At 47.7% G+C, this 18,055-nt stretch overlaps 2 protein-coding genes across 3 annotated transcripts; one reads left to right on the plus strand and one right to left on the minus strand.

Annotated features, from left to right (window-relative positions):
* Nucleotides 1–6,948: 6,948 nt before the first annotated feature.
* LOC149914960 (feather keratin 1-like) lies at nucleotides 6,949–17,937 on the minus strand. Of its 2 annotated transcripts, XR_016459997.1 has the most exons (3): nucleotides 17,862–17,937; nucleotides 13,555–13,716; nucleotides 9,722–11,204 (listed from the first exon to the last, which is right to left on the minus strand). XR_016459997.1 is itself a non-coding variant. In XM_090125088.1 (2 exons), the coding sequence occupies exon 2, from the start codon at nucleotides 7,261–7,263 to the stop codon at nucleotides 6,949–6,951; it is 315 nt and encodes a 104-aa protein (XP_089981214.1). In that variant the 5' UTR covers nucleotides 7,264–7,284; nucleotides 17,862–17,937. The 2 variants fall into 2 exon arrangements, 1 of the variants encoding a protein (XP_089981214.1); XM_090125088.1 differs by lacking the exons at nucleotides 9,722–11,204; nucleotides 13,555–13,716 and adding an exon at nucleotides 6,949–7,284.
* On the plus strand, nucleotides 7,296–9,720 carry LOC116233878 (feather keratin 1-like). The gene has a single exon (XM_031601063.2). The coding sequence runs from the start codon at nucleotides 9,271–9,273 to the stop codon at nucleotides 9,718–9,720; it is 450 nt and encodes a 149-aa protein (XP_031456923.1). The 5' UTR covers nucleotides 7,296–9,270.
* Nucleotides 17,938–18,055: the final 118 nt, after the last annotated feature.

Here is an 18,055-nt window from a genome sequence, read left to right on the forward strand (position 1 = left end):
AGCTGCTGGCAGCGGCCCTGGAGGAAGACCACTTCCAGGACCCAGAATTTATTAACAGACCTGCACTGGAGCATCGGGGTCTTGTTTTCATAGGATCCAAGCAATGCCAACACCTCTTGCAAATGAACAGGTCCACCATGGGCTCTCAGGAAGCGTTGTCCATGTTTGCCTTTCCCCTCTTCCATTTTCTACTTTGCATCCTGAGGCCTAGTTTGTCACCTATGCTCCTCTGGTCTGTCAACGCCAGGAATCAAGCTTAGGGAGGACAGAATGGCCCTTCTTCCTCTGCGGAAAAGGCAGATGGACAGGGGGCGGGACATTCACCATAGCCACACAATGCTGACTCTGTCCCTGGTTATTCCGGCATGTTGGCCACACCTTGGAGAAATTTTGTTGCCCCCTTTTCCCTCAATAAAATTGTGGTGCATCTCAGTCTGTGCCTCCGCGTCACTCACTCTACTCTGCAAACACTCCAGGTGCCAGCAGGACATCACCAGATGCTCTGGAGACTTCAGAGATAGTGCAAGGCACATGGCGACCCATCACCCTTTCCCCACCGGGACTAACCTGGAACAGTGAGCAGTTGGCTCCCATGGGAGAGAACTGCCACTACCACTTGACAAAGGTGTCCACCACTCCCACAGCTTCCCTGGTCTTCAGGTTAAGCTTTGCTCCCTCTCTGTCACAGAATCACAGAATCACAGAATCAATCACAGAATCCCAGAATGGCTTGGGTCAGAAGGATCCACACAGATCATCGTGTTCAACACCCCTGCCCCTGGCAGGGCCACCAACCTCCCGATCTGGAACTAGACCAGCTTGCCCAGGGGTCCATCCAACCTGCTCTTGAACACTTCCAGGGATGGAGCATCCACTGCCTCTCTGGCAAGCTCTTCCAGCACCTCATCACTCTCTCTGTAAAGAACTTCCCCCTGACATCCAACGTAAGCCTTCCTCCTTGAGCTTATAACTATTCCCCCTTTTCCTATCACTGCCTACCCTTGTAAAAAGTTGATTCCCCTCCAGTTTATAGTCCCCTTTTTAAATACTGGAAGGCTGCCATGAGGTCTCCTCAGTGCCTTTTTCTCTTCAGGCTGAACAAGCCCAGCACCCTCAGCCTGTCTTCATAGTGGAGTTGCTCCAGTCCTCTAATCGTCTTTGTGGCCCTCCTCTGGACCCTCTCCACATCTTTCCTGTACTGGGAGACCCAGCCCAGGACACACGTCTCCAGGTGCGGTCTCACAAGGGCAGAGTAGAGAGGGACAACCACCTCCCCATTCCTGCTGGCCACCCCTCTTCCGATGGAGTACCATTGACCTTCCAAGCTGCAAGAGCACACTGCTGGTTCATGTTTACATTTTCATCCACCAGGACACCCAAGACCTCCTCCACAGGGCTACTCTCAAGGGGTTCTTCTCCCGGTCTGTATACGTATTTGGGGTTACTCCGACCCAAGTGCAAAACCTTGCACTCTGCCGTATTGAACCTCATTAATGTTCACGCGGGCCCACCTCATGAATCTCTCTAAGTCCCTCTGGATGGCTTCCCTTCCCTCTAACAGGTCAGCTACACCACTCAGCTTGGTGTCATCAGCAAACTTGCTGAGGGTACACTCAAGCCCATCATCAATGTCACTGATGAAGATGTTGTGGAGCGCCGGTACCAACGCAGGCCCCTGGGGAGCACTGCTCATAAATAGCCTCCCCCTGGATATAGTGCCATTCACCACACCCCTCTGTCTATGGCCTTCCAACCAATTCCTTATCCACTGAATAGCCCACCCCACAAGACCGTATCTCTCCAATTGAGAGATAAGGATATGGTGGAAGGACCATGCCAAAGGCCTTGCACAAACCCACGTAGATGGCATTGGTCACTTTCCCTTTCTCCACCAATGACATCACTCCATCACAGAAGGCCATCAGACTGGTCACCCAAAACCTTCTGGCTAAGCCATGATGGCTATCTGGCATCACCCACACATCCCTCATGTGCCTTAACACGTCTTAGAGGAGGATCTGTTCCATGATCTTCCCAGGCACAGCGGCGAGACTCACCCGCCTTTAGTTCCGTGGGTCCTCCTTCCTCCCTTTCTTGTGAGTGAGAGTGATGTTTCCTTTTATCTGGTCCCCGGGGACATCACCCAAGAGCCGTGACTTTCAAGTATGATGGAGAGCTCATCAAACACGTCAGCCAGCTCCTTTAGGGCCCTGGGATGTATGTCATTTGGCTCCACAGACACGAGTCTCATGAAGGGTTCTTGGACTCCCTCAGCCCTTACAGAGAGAGGGGATTTGCTCTTCCAATTCCCACCTAGCTGCCCACGGTTGTGAGCTTCAGGGACACCACAAATACAAGAACCCTGCCTACCAGAGAAGACCGAGGCAACAACTCATTTACTGCCTCAGCCTTCTCCATATCAGCTGTAGTCAGAGAGAATTTTCTAGACCAATGCCAAATGGTGCCATCTTTCTTCTAAAGGGCTGGCTGAAACAGCCGCAGTAACACATCACACTTTTAGCGCAGCATCACTTCCTTGTCTGTTTCCCACTCCGCAACCCCCACAGAGCAGGCTACGATCTCAGTGGGATGGTGTTAACATACCCCGCAACAGTTCACTTGGTGCTGTGCTGTAGGTTCCGATAACTACAGATTTGATCACAACACCAGAGGGGGAAATTACAAATATCATGTTTCTCTTTAACGGGTGCTGATCACAGTCTTGACTGGCTTGCTCTTGAGATTGTTCTCTACCATCCTGTTTTCTGTGATCTGTGCCACATTCTCTCCTCTGCCACGTATCCGATCTGAGAGCTTGTGTCTGTATTCCTCAGCACCGGTCTTCAGCCTAGCCCAGCACTTGCATCCTACATGGCTATCACCTATTTTTTTTCTCATTTCCAGAACCGTCGCTTGGAGTATATTAACAACTAAAGTCTTGCTTTTCTCCTCTGGCAGTGGACTGATAGAAGACATAACGTGTGGTAACTTTCCCTCTGGGCCAATTATAACTGCTTTTCAATGTTCTGAACATCCTTGGAAAACCCACATTCACCTATTTATTCTTCTCTCGTAGGTACTGCTTTATTTTTCTAAGGTTAAACGATTAGTTAAGAGCGCCACCCGAGAACCAGCCCCGGAGCAGTGTGGAGGAGGATGGCAGGGTGGGTGGGAGGATATATGGACAGGTGTGTGTCACTGTTGTCTCCTCCCATGGTTTTGAACTTCAGCCCAAACAAGTGTGGAATCCTTAAACACAGACCGAATGGTTGAAGGAGGCATGCTGTGACACTGGGCTCCTTCAGCATGACGATACTCACAGAATCACAGAACCACAGCGCTGTAGAGGGTGGGAGGGACCTCTAGAGAGCATCAGGACCAACTGTCCCATGTGAGCATGTTCCCTACAGCAGGTAGTACAGGTAGAGGTGCAGACAGGTCTTGAATATCTCCAGAGGAGGAGACTCCACAACCTATCCAAACTGCCTGTTCCAGAACTTCATCACTCATATTCACATATTCGGTACTTCCGAGGCAATGCCAGAGAGTTACAGTTTCCCACATTGTGCAGGAACCCGGACCGCACCTACCAAATGATAGTTAACACCATTCTGCACCCCCAGGGGAGGAAAAGGTCTCAGGGTTTGATGACCAGATAACAGACACGGAAGCTAAATCTGAGAGACCACTCTCAACAAGATCAACCACTAGAAGAGTCAAGAGAAAGCACTGCAAGTAAAAGTCAGATCATGTGCTGCGGGAAGTCCGACTTCCACCTAAGGGATCCTAGGATCCTAGGAGGAACGAAAGAGCTACACTGCTCAACAGAGGAGCCATCACAATAAAAGTAGAACTGGAAGAAGAAGAGACAAAAATCATGAAAGCAAATCAGAAAGTACACCATACCAACAGTCATTCAAATCCAGTCGTAGGAAGAGAAACTCTCAATCTTCCTACGAGCCTGCATCTCACTTGTTGATAAACTCTTACAAACTTTGAACAAAATGGGTCTTCCTCCTTGCCAGTGCAGACTAGTCTGCCATGTTATTAGTCAGTGCTTTTCTGCGCAAGAGACAGGTGTCAATGGCCCAAAATCATAAAACCATGACAGCAGAGAACCACAGACGCACAGCATGTGGCTTCAGCTGTGTGGCTACAGGGAGTCCATGTGGAAGTGGGGTGAATAACCTGCATCAGTCCTAGAAGTCAGAGCGCATGAACTGCAAGGAAAATTAGTAACTAGAAAGTTCCAGTTTGGGTCCTGAGAGTGAGGAGAAGGGCTGTTCTTGCGTCTGATCCTAATGAAGGGACTTCTTATTTGCATTTGCTAGAAATATGTGATGGATACTCCAATCAGGAACAAAGGGTCCCTGAGTCTCCCCAGGCAGAGGAAACGGACTACCAAACAACGTTGACCATGAACTGACACCTCAGACTCACAGGTGTGTAGAAGGCTCTAGTGAACACCAGTGCACCCTGGACCCTGATGCACGTCACCAAAGGGCAGAACCCAGCCGTATGCCTGCAGCGACAGGGGGATTCCAACAGCTGTCTGCACAACTGGAATCGACTGTTCAAGGGGCAGAAGCATAGTCGTGTCATTGGACGCTGCCTGATCAAGACTGCAGTGGAACGGGTGAGAATCTCCTGAACACCTCCAATACACAGATGACATCTTCCTGTAGGGTAATACAGCAGAGGAAAATTTTGAGAAAACAAAGAAAATATTTCAAGTTTTTGGGGAGATCAGCTTTGATATAATACAAGGGCAAGCCAAAGAACCTACACAGAAAATTCATTTCTTGCGTGTAAAACAGCAGAATGCACGAGTGTACATTGCCACACCACTATGTACTTGAGTAAGAAGGTAACAACGTTAGTCAACATTCCAGCCCATAGTCAGCTTGAGAGACCTCTATACTGAGTGACTCAGAAGAGGAACTACACTGAGTGGAGTCCCGAGTAACAACAAGTTTTGAACAGAATTAACAGGAAATAGCTTGTGCGGTTCCTCTTGGGTCTGACTGTGCAGCACCAGCTCTGCAAAATGGGCCTTCTAACGTAGCTGGGGAGAATGGCCTCACCTGGGGCCTCTGGCAGAAAGCCCAGGAGAAACTAGAATAGCACTGACTGACAGAGCACTGGAACAGGCAGCCCAGAGAGGTGGTCAAGTCTCCTTTTCTGGATGTATTCAAAACTCCCGTGGACACTCTCCTCAGCAACCTACTGTGGGGAATCTGCTTTAGCAAGGGGCTTGGAACGGATGATTTCCAGGTGTACTACCAAACCCTGAAAATCTGTGAATCTATGACTGATATCATACCATTGTGTCTTGCAGAGCATTGCGGGCACAGCGTCAAGGCTCTCTCCAATCTCTAATAAAGCCCGTATGCTGCGGGATGGCACGCATAAGGGAGGAGGCATCAGCAGGGCAGCTGAGCCCAAAAGATCCAAGGCCTATTCCAGGCCATGTGACATTACACTCAGCAAGAAAAGCTGAGGAGAGAGAAGGAGGACAGCAGAGTCTTCCTGAGAAAACATCTGTCATCTCCTACCACTTCTAAGCAATTGGACGGCGTGCATCCCTAGACATGTCTGAGTATCACTTCCTGATGGGAAGAAGAACATACCTGCTTTCCCTCCCTTTGCTTCCATGCAGCCTCTGCTTGCTTCCCCATTTCACTTACCTTTAATAATCTTTATCTTATCTCAACACCCAAGCCTTCTCTTTCCATTCAAGTTTCTCAGTCCCCTATTTCTTTCAGGAGGGCGAGTGGGAGAGTGATCTAATGAACCGCTGTTGGCTATCATTCAGAAACCACCACAATGGGCAGAAGATTATGATGGGACAATGCATTAGAGGATGGCCCAAATTGACCCTTGGCATATTGCATGACACATCAAATTGTGCGCAGTGATTAAACCAGGGAGAGTAATTCGCAAAGGAGCCACTCCTCAGAGCTTGGGTGTACTGTTAGGATCTGACAAGTGACTGTCTTCCCATCGCTTCCTTTCCCCCTTTGGTTTTTCCTTCTCTTCTTACACTCTATTTATTCTCATTTGCCCTAGTCCGATTGTACTCTCTATATCACAGAGAGTGAGGAGCGACTGAGACTCTGGCAGGTTCTTTTTTGCATACCTGGGACATTGCACAGGCTTGCAGGGCCACTTGGGAGCTCTCCAAGGAAGTGCAGTGTCCAGCAGCAAAGGCTGCAGAGAGACTGGCAGCCAAGGAAAGGAACCCGCGGAACAGCCACAGGACACAGCTGGCCACCATCACACAGGTTCTGCCAAAGCCCTGATTGGCAGCTGGCTTGATGCCATCCAGACTTCCCTTCACGCACAACTTTCGTACTCTCAGAGCTGTCACGGAGTTAACTAGATCAATTATGCCCGTGACGGGGGGGCAGGGGCAGTAGGCCTCTGGGCCCCTGGGTTCAAGTAAACGTTCCTGAGATATCTTACCAATGGTTCAGAACAGCAGTCAGAACCATTTCCCAGAATGACTACAGAGAAACATCTCTCCCCAAAGACATCATGGCACAGGCTTCATAGGAGAATGGATAACACACAGCCAGTGATTAGGATGCAGTCACATTTATTGAGGCAAAAGAGAGAAACGATGTCACACATTCAGGAAGCACCACGAACAGATGACAGCCTGCAATGCATGAATCTAACGGGTGAACTGCCATCTCTCCATCTGCCCTTTCCACAGAGGGAGAAGGGCCATCAGGTCCTCCCTACGCCGGTTCTGTGGGACAGAGTGCCCAGAGGAGCAGATGGTGATCGGCAATGGCACAGGAAGGAAACGAGAGAAAGACAAGGGGGAAGGAAGAAGTGGATCACATTTTCGGTGTGATTGGACTGGGTCCAGTGCTATGTCTCAAGTCCCACAAAGACTTTGTGCACCCTGGGGATCTTTCTCCAGGGCCATCAGCAGCAGCTTTAGCAGGGGAAGTACCGCCTGCCACTGAAGCGGCTGCCAAAGCCAGAGAGGCCAAAGCCTCCAGAGGAGATGGGCACACCCTCAGAGCTGAGGATGCTGCCAACGGCAGCGGAGGTGGAGGATCCCACGGCGGTGTTCTGCGGGAAGGAGCTGAGGATGGGTCCGGGCAGGGTCACCACGACGGGAGAGGGCTGGATGAAGACGTGGGAGTCCTGGCACTGCCTGACGCAGGGCTCGTTGCAGCTGCTGCCCAGAGGGGTGGGGCCGCACGGCTGGCAGGGCAGGCGTGGCACGCACTGGTCGTAGCAGGACATGGCTTGTGTCTGGAGGGGCACCTGTTGGGACAGAGGGTCAGGAGGACACGGAACGGAGAGAGGAGCGTCCTGCCACCCCAGCAGGAGAGAGCCAAGGCACTGTGCTGGCTGGGGATACGGAGGCTGTGTAAGGAAATCTGTTTTCCAGTTCTTCCCTACCGTTCCAATGGGACAGCCAATCGCTAGCAGGTTAATGGCTAGCCCGTAGCACAGCTCATGCAAGACCCAGCATCTCTCCATCTCGCACGTGCTGCCCCATTCCCCATAACAGACTAGGCTGCTTTCCCCAAACACAACATAACATGGAGGCACTTGTACGTGCAGAGAAATCCCAAAAGAAGAAGAGCTTGTGAGAGGGCTTTGCACTCACCTCGTTCCCAGGGAGATGGAGGCAAGAGGAGTGGATGACTGAGTGAGCAGTTGGGCCTGCTTTTATACCACTCCAGCACTGCCCCAGGCCCACAGTCGCTCTACGCAGACTGTAATTTTCCACAAGACTCACCTCAAATGTAAATTCTCTCCCCTAATGGCACAGGTTGGCTTTTTGGTTTCTGTCAACCCTGACATTTCATTTCCTTCTTTCCGACCTTCACAAGTTGGCTGTGCAAATTGACACCTTTCAAGTTCCAGGATGACAGGCGCAAGGAGTTTCCTTGCAGAAACACGTCACTATGGCTGTAAGACGCATCCCATGTTCATCCTTCATGTACCAGGAAAGGATTCTCAAGATGCAGTACTCCATCAGCTCCATAGGACTGAGGCCTGCAGTCCTGCAGCTCCTCCACTCTTGCATCTCAGTCTTCTTAAACAGGACTGACATGGACTTTCCCCCAGTCTTTGGGACACTTCTCCCAATTACCAACCTAGGCTTCATATTTTTGTGTTTGAGTTTGGACAATAATTTTTTGTCTCCCCATCAGGCCTCCTGACCCTTACCTTACGTACTCTTTGTTTTTATGCCTTCTCCTAGCTTCCAGGAGGTGATCCTTGTGTACTAACCAGCTTCCTTTGGTTCCTCTTTCTTCCAGGGTCTTATGATAATCTACCAACATGTTCCTTGAAAAGGCCATTTTCAGCTTCAGTGAGATTGCTGTAACCACTTTGCTGCCTTTAGGATATTCAGCACTACCATCTCATGGACACTGATGCCAATGCTGCCTTTCACATTCACATTCAACATAACACCATCCTTTTCAGTGAGGATAGGGTCCAATACAGCACCTCTCTTCAGAGCTTCTCTGTCATTTAGGGAAGTAAACTCCACAGAAAACAAACAAGGTTTGCTTATACCCTGCTGAGTTGTTCCTCCTGCAGATACCATGATGGCAGGAGGTTTTGATCTTGCTGCACAATGGCTAGTGACTGTTAGTTTAGAGACAGAGGGAGTAGAAAGAACCATGTGGCATGTCTGTAAGGAAGAGAAGCCTTTGGTGTATGGCTGCAGATTGTAGTGCTGTGAGGAGTTGGTTCTATTCCTATTAAGGGAGTTGCCAACCATTCCTCCTCCAGAGACTCCCAAGCCATGCCCTGTCCACTGACTGAACACAATTGCTCCTTCACTCTCTGTTCCTATCCTGTTGATTGTGATGTTGTTGTATGGTGTAATCCTTAGGTCAGTCATACCAACACTTGAAGGAAGTTATCTTGGCATAGTAGACATGTCAAAAATGAGGAAATGAAATTGCAGAGGTGAGGGAGACAAAACCACAACCTGCACCATTAGGAAGGATTATTTGCATTTGAGGTGAGTCTCTTGGAAAATTACTGCCTAAGTGGAGCGATTATGGGCCTGAGGCAATGGTGGAACAGTATAAAAGTTTATTCACCTCCTCATTCTCTCATCCACTCCTTGCTTCCATCTCTCTGCAAACGTGGTGAGTGCAAATCCCTTCCTCCATTCTCTGGGATTTCTCTATGCATGCAAGTGCCTTCATCCTAGGCAGCGCATAGGCAGGCAGCTGTTGCACATTAGTCAGTACCGTTGGTATCAAAGGAAAGTAAAAAAACATGAGGTTCTTTACACAGCATTCATTTCCTCAGCCAGCACAGTGCCTTTCTCCTGATGGAATTCCTCCTGTTCCTCTCACACTTCTGTGTCCTCCTGACCCTCTGTCCCAACAGGTGCCCCTCCAGACACAAGCCATGTCCTGCTACGACCAGTGCGTGCCACGCCTGCCCTGCCAGCCGTGCGGCCCCACCCCTCTAGGCAGCAGCTGCAACGAGCCCTGCGTCAGGCAGTGCCAGGACTCCAACATCTTCATCCAGCCCTCTCCCGTCGTGGTGACCCTGCCCGGACCCATCCTCAGCTCCTTCCCGCAGAACACCGCCGTGGGATCCTCCACCTCCGCTGCCGTTGGCAGCATCCTCAGCTCTGAGGGTGTGCCCATCTCCTCTGGAGGCTTTGGCCTCTCTGGCTTTGGCAGCCGCTTCAGTGGCAGACGGTACTTCCCCTGCTAAAGCTGCTGATGATGATCCTGGAAAAAGACCCCAGGGACCCAGGAGTTGGAAGCAGAACTGAGACAGAGAATTGGCATTCAGCCTGCACTCTCAGAAGACATGGTCCATTTCTGCCTTTCCGCCTCCCTTTTTTCTACCCTGTATCATTGCTGCTCACCATGTGCTCCCCTGGACAGTCAGTCCCACAAAATCAGCATAGGGAGGATCTGATCTGATGGCCTTCTGTGGAAAGGGCAGATGGACAGCTGGCAACATGCCCACCATGGTCATGCAGTGCAGACTATCAACTGTCCCTAATGCTTTCTGTACCAGAGCCTTCCCTCCCAGTGATCTCATTTCCCTCTTTTGCCTCATTAAATTTTTGCTGCATCCCAGCCTTTGCCTCTGTGTTATCCTTCCTTGGTGGGTACTCCAGGTTCCAGCTGCCAGGAGGAAAGCAGTTGCTCTGTCAATGTCAGTGGGTGTGCAGGTCATGCCAGAACCATTCCACTTTTCCAAAGGGTGGGGAGAGTGAGATATTGTGCTGTGGGTCCCCTTGGGAAAGCACTGCCACTCCCATATGTGGATGTTGTTCAACAATCCCACACTGTCTCTGGCTTTCAGTCCCATCTTTGCTGTCTCTCTGTTCTGATGTGTCCTCTCAGACACAATGTACATTTTGCCTGGTCACTGATGGCCTTGATTAAACAGTCAGTTCTGCTGGATGCACTAGAGGTTTGCAGACCCACATTCACTTGGGGAGGGGAGGAAATGGAATTTGTCTTCCTCCAGATGCTGTTCTGCTTTTTGGGCACACATGGTTTGGTTTTCTTGTCAAATAACTTGGAAGTGTTCATGAATTCTCTTGAATTCACAACTACACATAACCCTCATTCAGGGGCAACCTTGTCACTATCCCCATGTTTGGAGAGCAGTACATGCTATTTAACATTTAGGGCTTGTCAGTATACACTGCCAGCAAGGGAGGAGCTGCTTTTCCTTCTGTTTGTCTATTCTTCAAGAAAAAAGATGTCTAGATAAGTCAATTCAAGTTAACACTGGCTAGCACGGTCTCACATGGCAAAAACTTTTTCAAGTATGTCAACAGTAAGAATAAGCTGAAGGAAAACACTGTACAGATACTTGTTGCATACAGTCACCTAAAAAGTAAGGATGAGGAAAAGACAGAGGCATTTAATGCTTGTTTTATTGTCTCAGTTTTTAATAGCAGTGACAGACCCTGGGCTGCCCAGTCCTCAGAGTTAGAGCACCATAATTGGAGGAGCAATGACTTCCCATCTATGCTCACCAGATTTGCAAGGAAGCAGTCACATCAGCTCAACATTTGTAAGCCAATGGATCCTGATATGCTTTACCCTAGAGTACTGAAGGAATTAGCAGATGTTACAGCTGAAACCCTCTCAACAATTTATCAAAGGTTGTAGGAATCTCGGAGGTGTCTCATGACAGGAAGCCAATGCCATAACCCAAGAAAAGATGCAGACCTGTAAAAGACCCAAGAAAATGCAGACCTGTCACTCTAACCTCAGGCTCTAGAAGAGTCAGAGAAAAGATTATCCTGAGGGTTACTGAATGACAGTTAAAGAACAAAGTTATTATCAAACACAGTCAATATGGGTTCACGAAGGGAAACTCCTGCCTTGATAATTCAATCTTAATTGATCTGCTTGGTGAATGAAGGGAAGACAGTGGAAGTAACCCTCCTGGACTGCAGTGCAGCCATTGATACTGTCCCTCATAGTTTCCTTCTGAAAAAAATGTCCAACTCTAAAACAAACAAGTTCAAATGATTGTGCACTGGATGATGGACTGGTCTGACAGCAGAGCTCAAAATATCATAGTGAATGGGGCTATATCTGGCTTGTGGTCAGTCACTAGCAGTTATTCCCCAGGCCTCAATTCTAGGGCCAGTCCCATTGAAAATTTTTATTAGCAGTCTAGGTGCAGGACTAGAATGCATACTCAGCAAATTTCCGATTATATTAAACTGGGAGGTGTTCTGGACTCCCTGGAGGGATCACAAAATCAAACAGAATCACAGAATGGCCTAGGTTGGAAGGGACCCCAAGGATCATGAATCTCCAAGCCCCTATGACAGGCAGGGCCACCAATCTCCACATTTAATACCAGACCAGGCTGCCCAGGGCCCCATACAACCTGGTCTTGAACACCTCCAGGGATGGGGCATCCACAGCCTCTCTGACAACCTGTTCCAGCACCTCACCACTCTCACTGTAAAGAACTTTCTCCTGACATCCAACCTAAATCTTCCCTCCTTCAACTTCAAACCATTTCTCCTTGTCCTGCTGTTATCTACCCTTTCAAAGAGCTGACTCCCCTCCTGATTATACGCCCCCTTTAGGTACCAAAAGGCTGCAATGAGGTCACCCCACAGTCTTCTCTTCTCCAGGCTGAATAAGCTTAGCTCCCTCGGCCTGTCTTTGTAGGGGAGATGCTCCAGCCCTCTGCATCAATCTTCGTGGCCCTCCTCTGCACCCTCTCCAACTCTCCATCATTCTTGTACTGGGGGTTCCAGACCTGAACACAGTACTGCAGATGGGGCCTCACAAGAGCACAGTAGAGGGGGACCTCCCTATCCCTCCCTATCCCTGCTGGCCACCCCTCTTCTGATGGAGCCCAGGATATCATTTGCTTTTCGAGCTGCAAGAGCACACTGCTGTCTCATGTTAAGTTTTTCATCCATCAGGACCCCCAGGTCCTTCTCCACAGGGCTGCTCTCAAGGAGTGCTCCTCCCAGTCTGTATCAATGCCTGGGATTCCTCTGGCCCAAGTGCAAAATGTTGCACTATGCTGAGTTGAAGCTCTTTAAATTCACCTGGGCCCACCTTTCAAGTCTGTGGAGGTCCCTCTGAATGGCATCCCTTCCTTCCACCGTGTCAACCACACCACTCAGCTTGGTGTCATCAGCAAACTTGCTGAGGGCACACTCAATTCCATCATCGATGTCATTAATAAAGATGTTAAAGAGCACTGGTCCCAAAGCAGACTCTGGGGGACGCCGCTCATTATCAGCCTCCACCTAGACATAGAACCATTAATCACTACCCTCTGCCTGCGGCCTTTCAACCAATTCCTTATCCATCAAATCCACATCCCTCCAATTTGGAGATAAGGATGTGGTGGGAGACCATGTCAAAAGCCTTGCTCAAGTACCAGTAAATGACATCGGTTGCCTTGCCTTTGTCCACCAATGCCATCACTCCATCATAGAAGGCCACCAGATTGGTCAGGCACGGCTTTCCCCTCACAAAGGCATGTTGGTTGTCTCGGATCACTCGCTCATTTCTCATGTGATCAAGCATGTCGTCTAGGAGGATCTGTTCAATGATTCCCCAGGTACAGAGATGAGAGTCACCAGCCAGTAGTTTCCCAGGTCCTCCTTGTTCCCTTTCTTATAAATGGGAGTGACATGACCCTTTTACCCATTCACCTGGCACCTCAAGTGACAGCCACGACTTTTCAAATATGATGGAGAGCAGCTCAGCAACCACCTCAGCCAGCTCCTTCAGAACCCTGGGATGCATGCCATCTGGCCCCATGGACTTGTACGCATTCAGTCACATGAGGTGGTCTCAGACTTGCTTGGACCCCCTTACAGTGGGGGAAAATTTACTCCCCAAGTCCCCACCTACAGATTTAGGGATGCAGGGCTCAGAGATATGAAAAATACGAGAATCCTGGCTGCCAATGAAGACTGAGGCAAAGAACTCATTCAGTACCTCAGCCTTCACTTCATCTGTCGAAGCCAGTTCTCCTTTTACATTTACCACAGGAGGTACACTCGCTTAGGCCTGTCTCTTCTGGCCAACGTACCTGTAGAATGTCTTCATATTGTTTTTAACATCCCCCACCATGTTCAGTTCTGCCTATGCCTTGGCTTTCCTGATCCCACATCTGCAAGTCCAGACTGCATCCCTGTATTCATTCTAGATGACAGACCTTTGTTTCCAAAGCTTGTATGCACCTTTCTTTGTCCTGAAAGATAAGATGGATAAGAGGCCTTACAAAAGAATCTAGATATATTAGAGAATTGGGTAATCATCAATGGCATGAAATTCAATAAAGGTTGATGCTGGATCCTGCACATGGAACAGAGCAGTGACAGACAAAGGTACAGACTGAGAGATGAGTGACTAGAGAGCAGCTCAGCAGAAAGGGATCTGGCCATGATGCTCAGCAGTAGGTACAGCATAAGCTGGCAGTATGCCTTGGCAGCCAATACACCAAGCATCATTTTGAAATGCATTCAACCACAGGTGTCCAACCTTTTGGCTTTCCTGGTCCACACTGAGTGAAGAGGAATTTTCTGGGGCTACATGTATATATAATATAGTTAACATAGATAAGTAACAAAATATTTTTTAAAAAATTGTTAAAATATAAAGAAAGAAAGCAACAAAAACAAAAGAACTACCAAGATTTCAGTACCCCATTTGCAGCCTCATGCTATGATGTTCTTGGCCTGTTTTTACCAGGAAACTTTGCCATGGAGCTTACTCAGGGTGCTCGTCAGAGATTTTTGATGAAATTTTACTCTTTCCGTACTTTGTCCTTGGAAATAGTTCACAAATATACATACTTCAAATACACATGCTTCTGAAAAGCAATGATGAGAATAAGATGTGATTGAGAAGTGAGTGATATTTTTTTCTGAAAAACAGCTCTTACAAAACCCTAGCAAAGAGATATGATCATTTTTTTTAGTTGAATGTCTGATTGTAACTCTATAATTTCCATTTGAAAACTCACAGGTAATTTATTCATGTCAACTGAAAAGAGTCGCAAATATAACCAGAATTTGATGATATTTATTTTTCAGTCTTGAAACTTGTTCTCAAACTCCTTTATCAAAATGGAAAGCAAGGTTGCATATTTTTCATTGTTCACAGGACTGTGTTTAGCTACTGCATCAAAATGCATAAAATTATTTGCCTTATCTTGCGTTAGCTCTGCACTCTGCCCTCCTCATGTCACAGTTTCAATCCAGACAGTGCTGACAGACTATGAGAATAACACAAAGCTACAGCAGGAAGGCTCAGACTGGACATTAGAAAAAATATTTTTAATGACAGGGTGGTCAAACACTGGAACGGGCTTTCTAGAGAGGTTGTTGATGCCCCAGGCTTGTCAGCATTCAAGAAGCATTTGGAGAATGCTCTCAGTAAAATGCTTTAACTTTTGGATAGCCCTGAAGTGGTCAAGTAGTTGGGCTGGATGATTGCTGAATGTCCCATCCAAATGACCTATTTTATTCTAAATATGAGAACAAGAAGGGGGCAAGGCAAGGGTCATTGTTGCCCAAGGTGAGTTTTGCAGAAGTCAAGCATGCTCTGTCATTGAATGACCTGGGACCCTGAAGAAAGGTTCCTGTCTTTTCTCCCAGTTGCTATGAGAAGGGAGCAGACGGTTTTGAAGAAATGGTTGATTCAGGTTCTGCTTAAGATTCTGCACTTAGGACAGGCATACAAGTAATCTATCAATGATTCCCTCTTCTAGTATATCTTCTTCCCCTAAAGGAAATTAGCAGACTGAAAGCTAGTTCCTTTTCCTAATCCATATGAGTCTCTTCATTCAAAGTCAGTCCTACAAGGAGAGAACACTTGAAGAACTGTGAGTTGTAAGCATACATTTTCTGTGGTGGATAGAAGTAGAGACAGAATGAAGAAAACACAGAGAAAAAAGAGAACATTTTTAGCTCTACAGGAAATAGTTACCAAAATGTCATTTAGAGGCAGACTCTAAATGACACTTGCTTTTATTGAAGAAAATTGCCAAGATTCCAGAGGCCCATCTGTAGCCTCATGCTGTGATGTTTTGGGCCTGTCTTTACCAGGAAATTTTGCCATGGAGCTATACACAAACCTATTAATGATTATGATATACACTGAGCACTCCAACGTGCAGCAAACTCTTTTCAGGTGTGTGTTCTTGCAGGGAGGACTGCAAAGAGAACCAGAGACCATGCTGCAGTGTAAAACAGACCTCTCTTGAATTGTTCAGCTTTCCCTCCCTCGCTGCTGGCTTTTATTCAGGCAGCTGTCACCTAATATCCCCAGGTCCTTTTCAGCCACCCTGCCTCAAGCCTATAGCATTGCAAGGGAATTAGCAAACAAAGTGCAAGACCTGGCACTTGGTCCTGTGGAAGCTCACTCCATTGACTTCAGACCATCGACCCAACCTATCCAGATCCCTCTGTAGGGCCTTCCTACTCTCAGGCAGATCAACACTTCCTCTCAACTGCAAACTTAGGTACAAACTTAAACTTAGGGTACACTCAGTCCTCTCATCCAGATAATCAAGTAAGGTACTAAACAGAGTTGGCTCTTACACTAATCCCTGGAGAACACTAGTAGTGACAGCAGTGACCAGTTGCCAGCTGGATTTAACTCCATTCTCCACTACTCTCTGGGCCTGGCCCTCCATCCAGTTCTTTACCCAGCAAATAGTGTACCTGTCCAAGCCATGAGCTGCAGCTTCTCTAGGAGAATACTGTGGGAAACAGTGCCAAAGTGTTTACTAAAGTCTAAGCAAATTACATTCACAGCCTTTCCCTCATCACCTAGTCTTAGAAAGAGATGAGGTTAGTCAAGCATAATGCATTTCCTCTACTTCCTCCATTCTTTGCTTTTTAGTATGTGGACTCATTAAGTGTTTATGTAGTTTTTCCTCATTAGATGCTGTAGTGCTATGCACATGTATTTTTTTTATTCTAAAGCAAAATCATACCTGAACTAGGACTATTTGCTAACACACTTAGAGCAGATTGGAGACTCGATGCTTTTTTTCCTCTAGTTCTTTAAACATGTACTGTGAAAACTGTGGAATATTTTTCAAATTTCTCTCAACACAACAAAAATTCTATGAATAGCTAATAATTATTTGTTAACCTATATTAAATATGGGCACAAGCCTGCAAATGCCATCTGATGAGAAAGAAAACAGCTCTTGAAATTGTGGGCATGCCCATGCTCCTTCCCTGATTTTATGTTTGTTAACATTAAAGGCTTCAGAATTTTTGACCTGGAAAGGCATCATGCAAGTTGGTGACATCCGCAGACTTGCTGAGGTTATATTCGACCACAGCATCGATGTAATTGATGAAGATATCAAAGAGCATCTGTCCCTTTACTGACCCTGAGGGACACCATTTGTCACTGACCTCTATCTGGATATTGAACCATTGATTACCACTCTCTAGGTACGATCTTGCAACCAGATCTTCATCCAATGAACAGTTCACCTGTCAAATCAACATCTTTCCAAATTAGCGAGAAGGATGTCGTGGGGGACCACATCAAAGGTCTTGCTGAAGTCCAAATAGATGACACCAGTCATTCTTCCCTTGACCACTGACAGTTACGAGATCATAAAAAGCCACAAGGTTGATCAGGCAAGACTTGTCCTTGGTGAAGTCATGCTGGTTCTTCTTTATCACTTCCTTCTCTTCTGTGTGCCTTAGTACAGATGCCAAGAGGATCTGCTCTATGATCTCCCCCAGTACAGAGACGAGGCTGACAGGTCAGCAGTTCCCTGGGTCATTACTCTTCCTAAAAATGGATATGATATTACCTTTCTTCCACTAGGGATTTCACCTGACTGCCAGGACTTTTCAAATATCATTGACAGTGGCTTCACTACTACGCTGGCCAGTTCCCTCAGGGATACATCTCATTAGGACCCATAGCCTTGTGGATGCTCAGTTTCCTCAGGCAGCTGCAAACCTGATCTTTGCTTACAGCAGGAGGGACATTGCTGCCCCAGTTCCTACCTTACAAACCACCCACTAGCAAAGGCTGTTTATAGAGCAGCCACTAGCAAAGACTGAGGCAAAAAAGTTGAGTGCCTCAGCTTCTCCTTACCTGTTGTTACCAGCCTGCCTGTATTTCTCACTAAGTGCAGAATACCCTCCTAGACTTTCTTTTTCCAGTTAATGTACCTACAGAACCTTTACTTATTCTTTCTGCCTCTTGCCAGGTTCCGGTCCAGCTAGGCCTTGACCTTCCTGACCCTATCCCTATATTCCTCCCACAATACCCACCCCCACTTCCACTACCTGTGCATTTTCTTTTTGTTCTCTAGTTTGATCAGCAGGTTCTGGTTCAGCCATGCCGATCTCTTACCTTCAATACCTTGAATTAATTGCCTGGAACTCTATTGACAGATACAGTGGACAAGGCCGAACAAGATGGCGCCCCACAGGGCTGTTACTAAGAGACCACCGCGCAGGCGCAGAGGGCAGTGTTGCGAGAGGTACCACGCATGCGCAAAGGGGGTAGTGGATGCTAGGCGACGCGGCACAGGCGCAAAGAAGTGG

Source organism: Phasianus colchicus, chromosome 26 (assembly GCF_987193195.1).
Source record: "Phasianus colchicus chromosome 26, bPhaCol1.hap1.1, whole genome shotgun sequence".
NCBI lineage: Eukaryota > Metazoa > Chordata > Aves > Galliformes > Phasianidae > Phasianus > Phasianus colchicus.

Bases quoted from the DNA above. Each gene is read 5' to 3' on its own strand.
- LOC116233878 (XM_031601063.2), top strand. From the start codon at position 9,271: ATGAGGTTCTTTACACAGCATTCATTTCCTCAGCCAGCACAGTGCCTT.
- LOC149914960 (XM_090125088.1), bottom strand. From the start codon at position 7,263: ATGTCCTGCTACGACCAGTGCGTGCCACGCCTGCCCTGCCAGCCGTGC.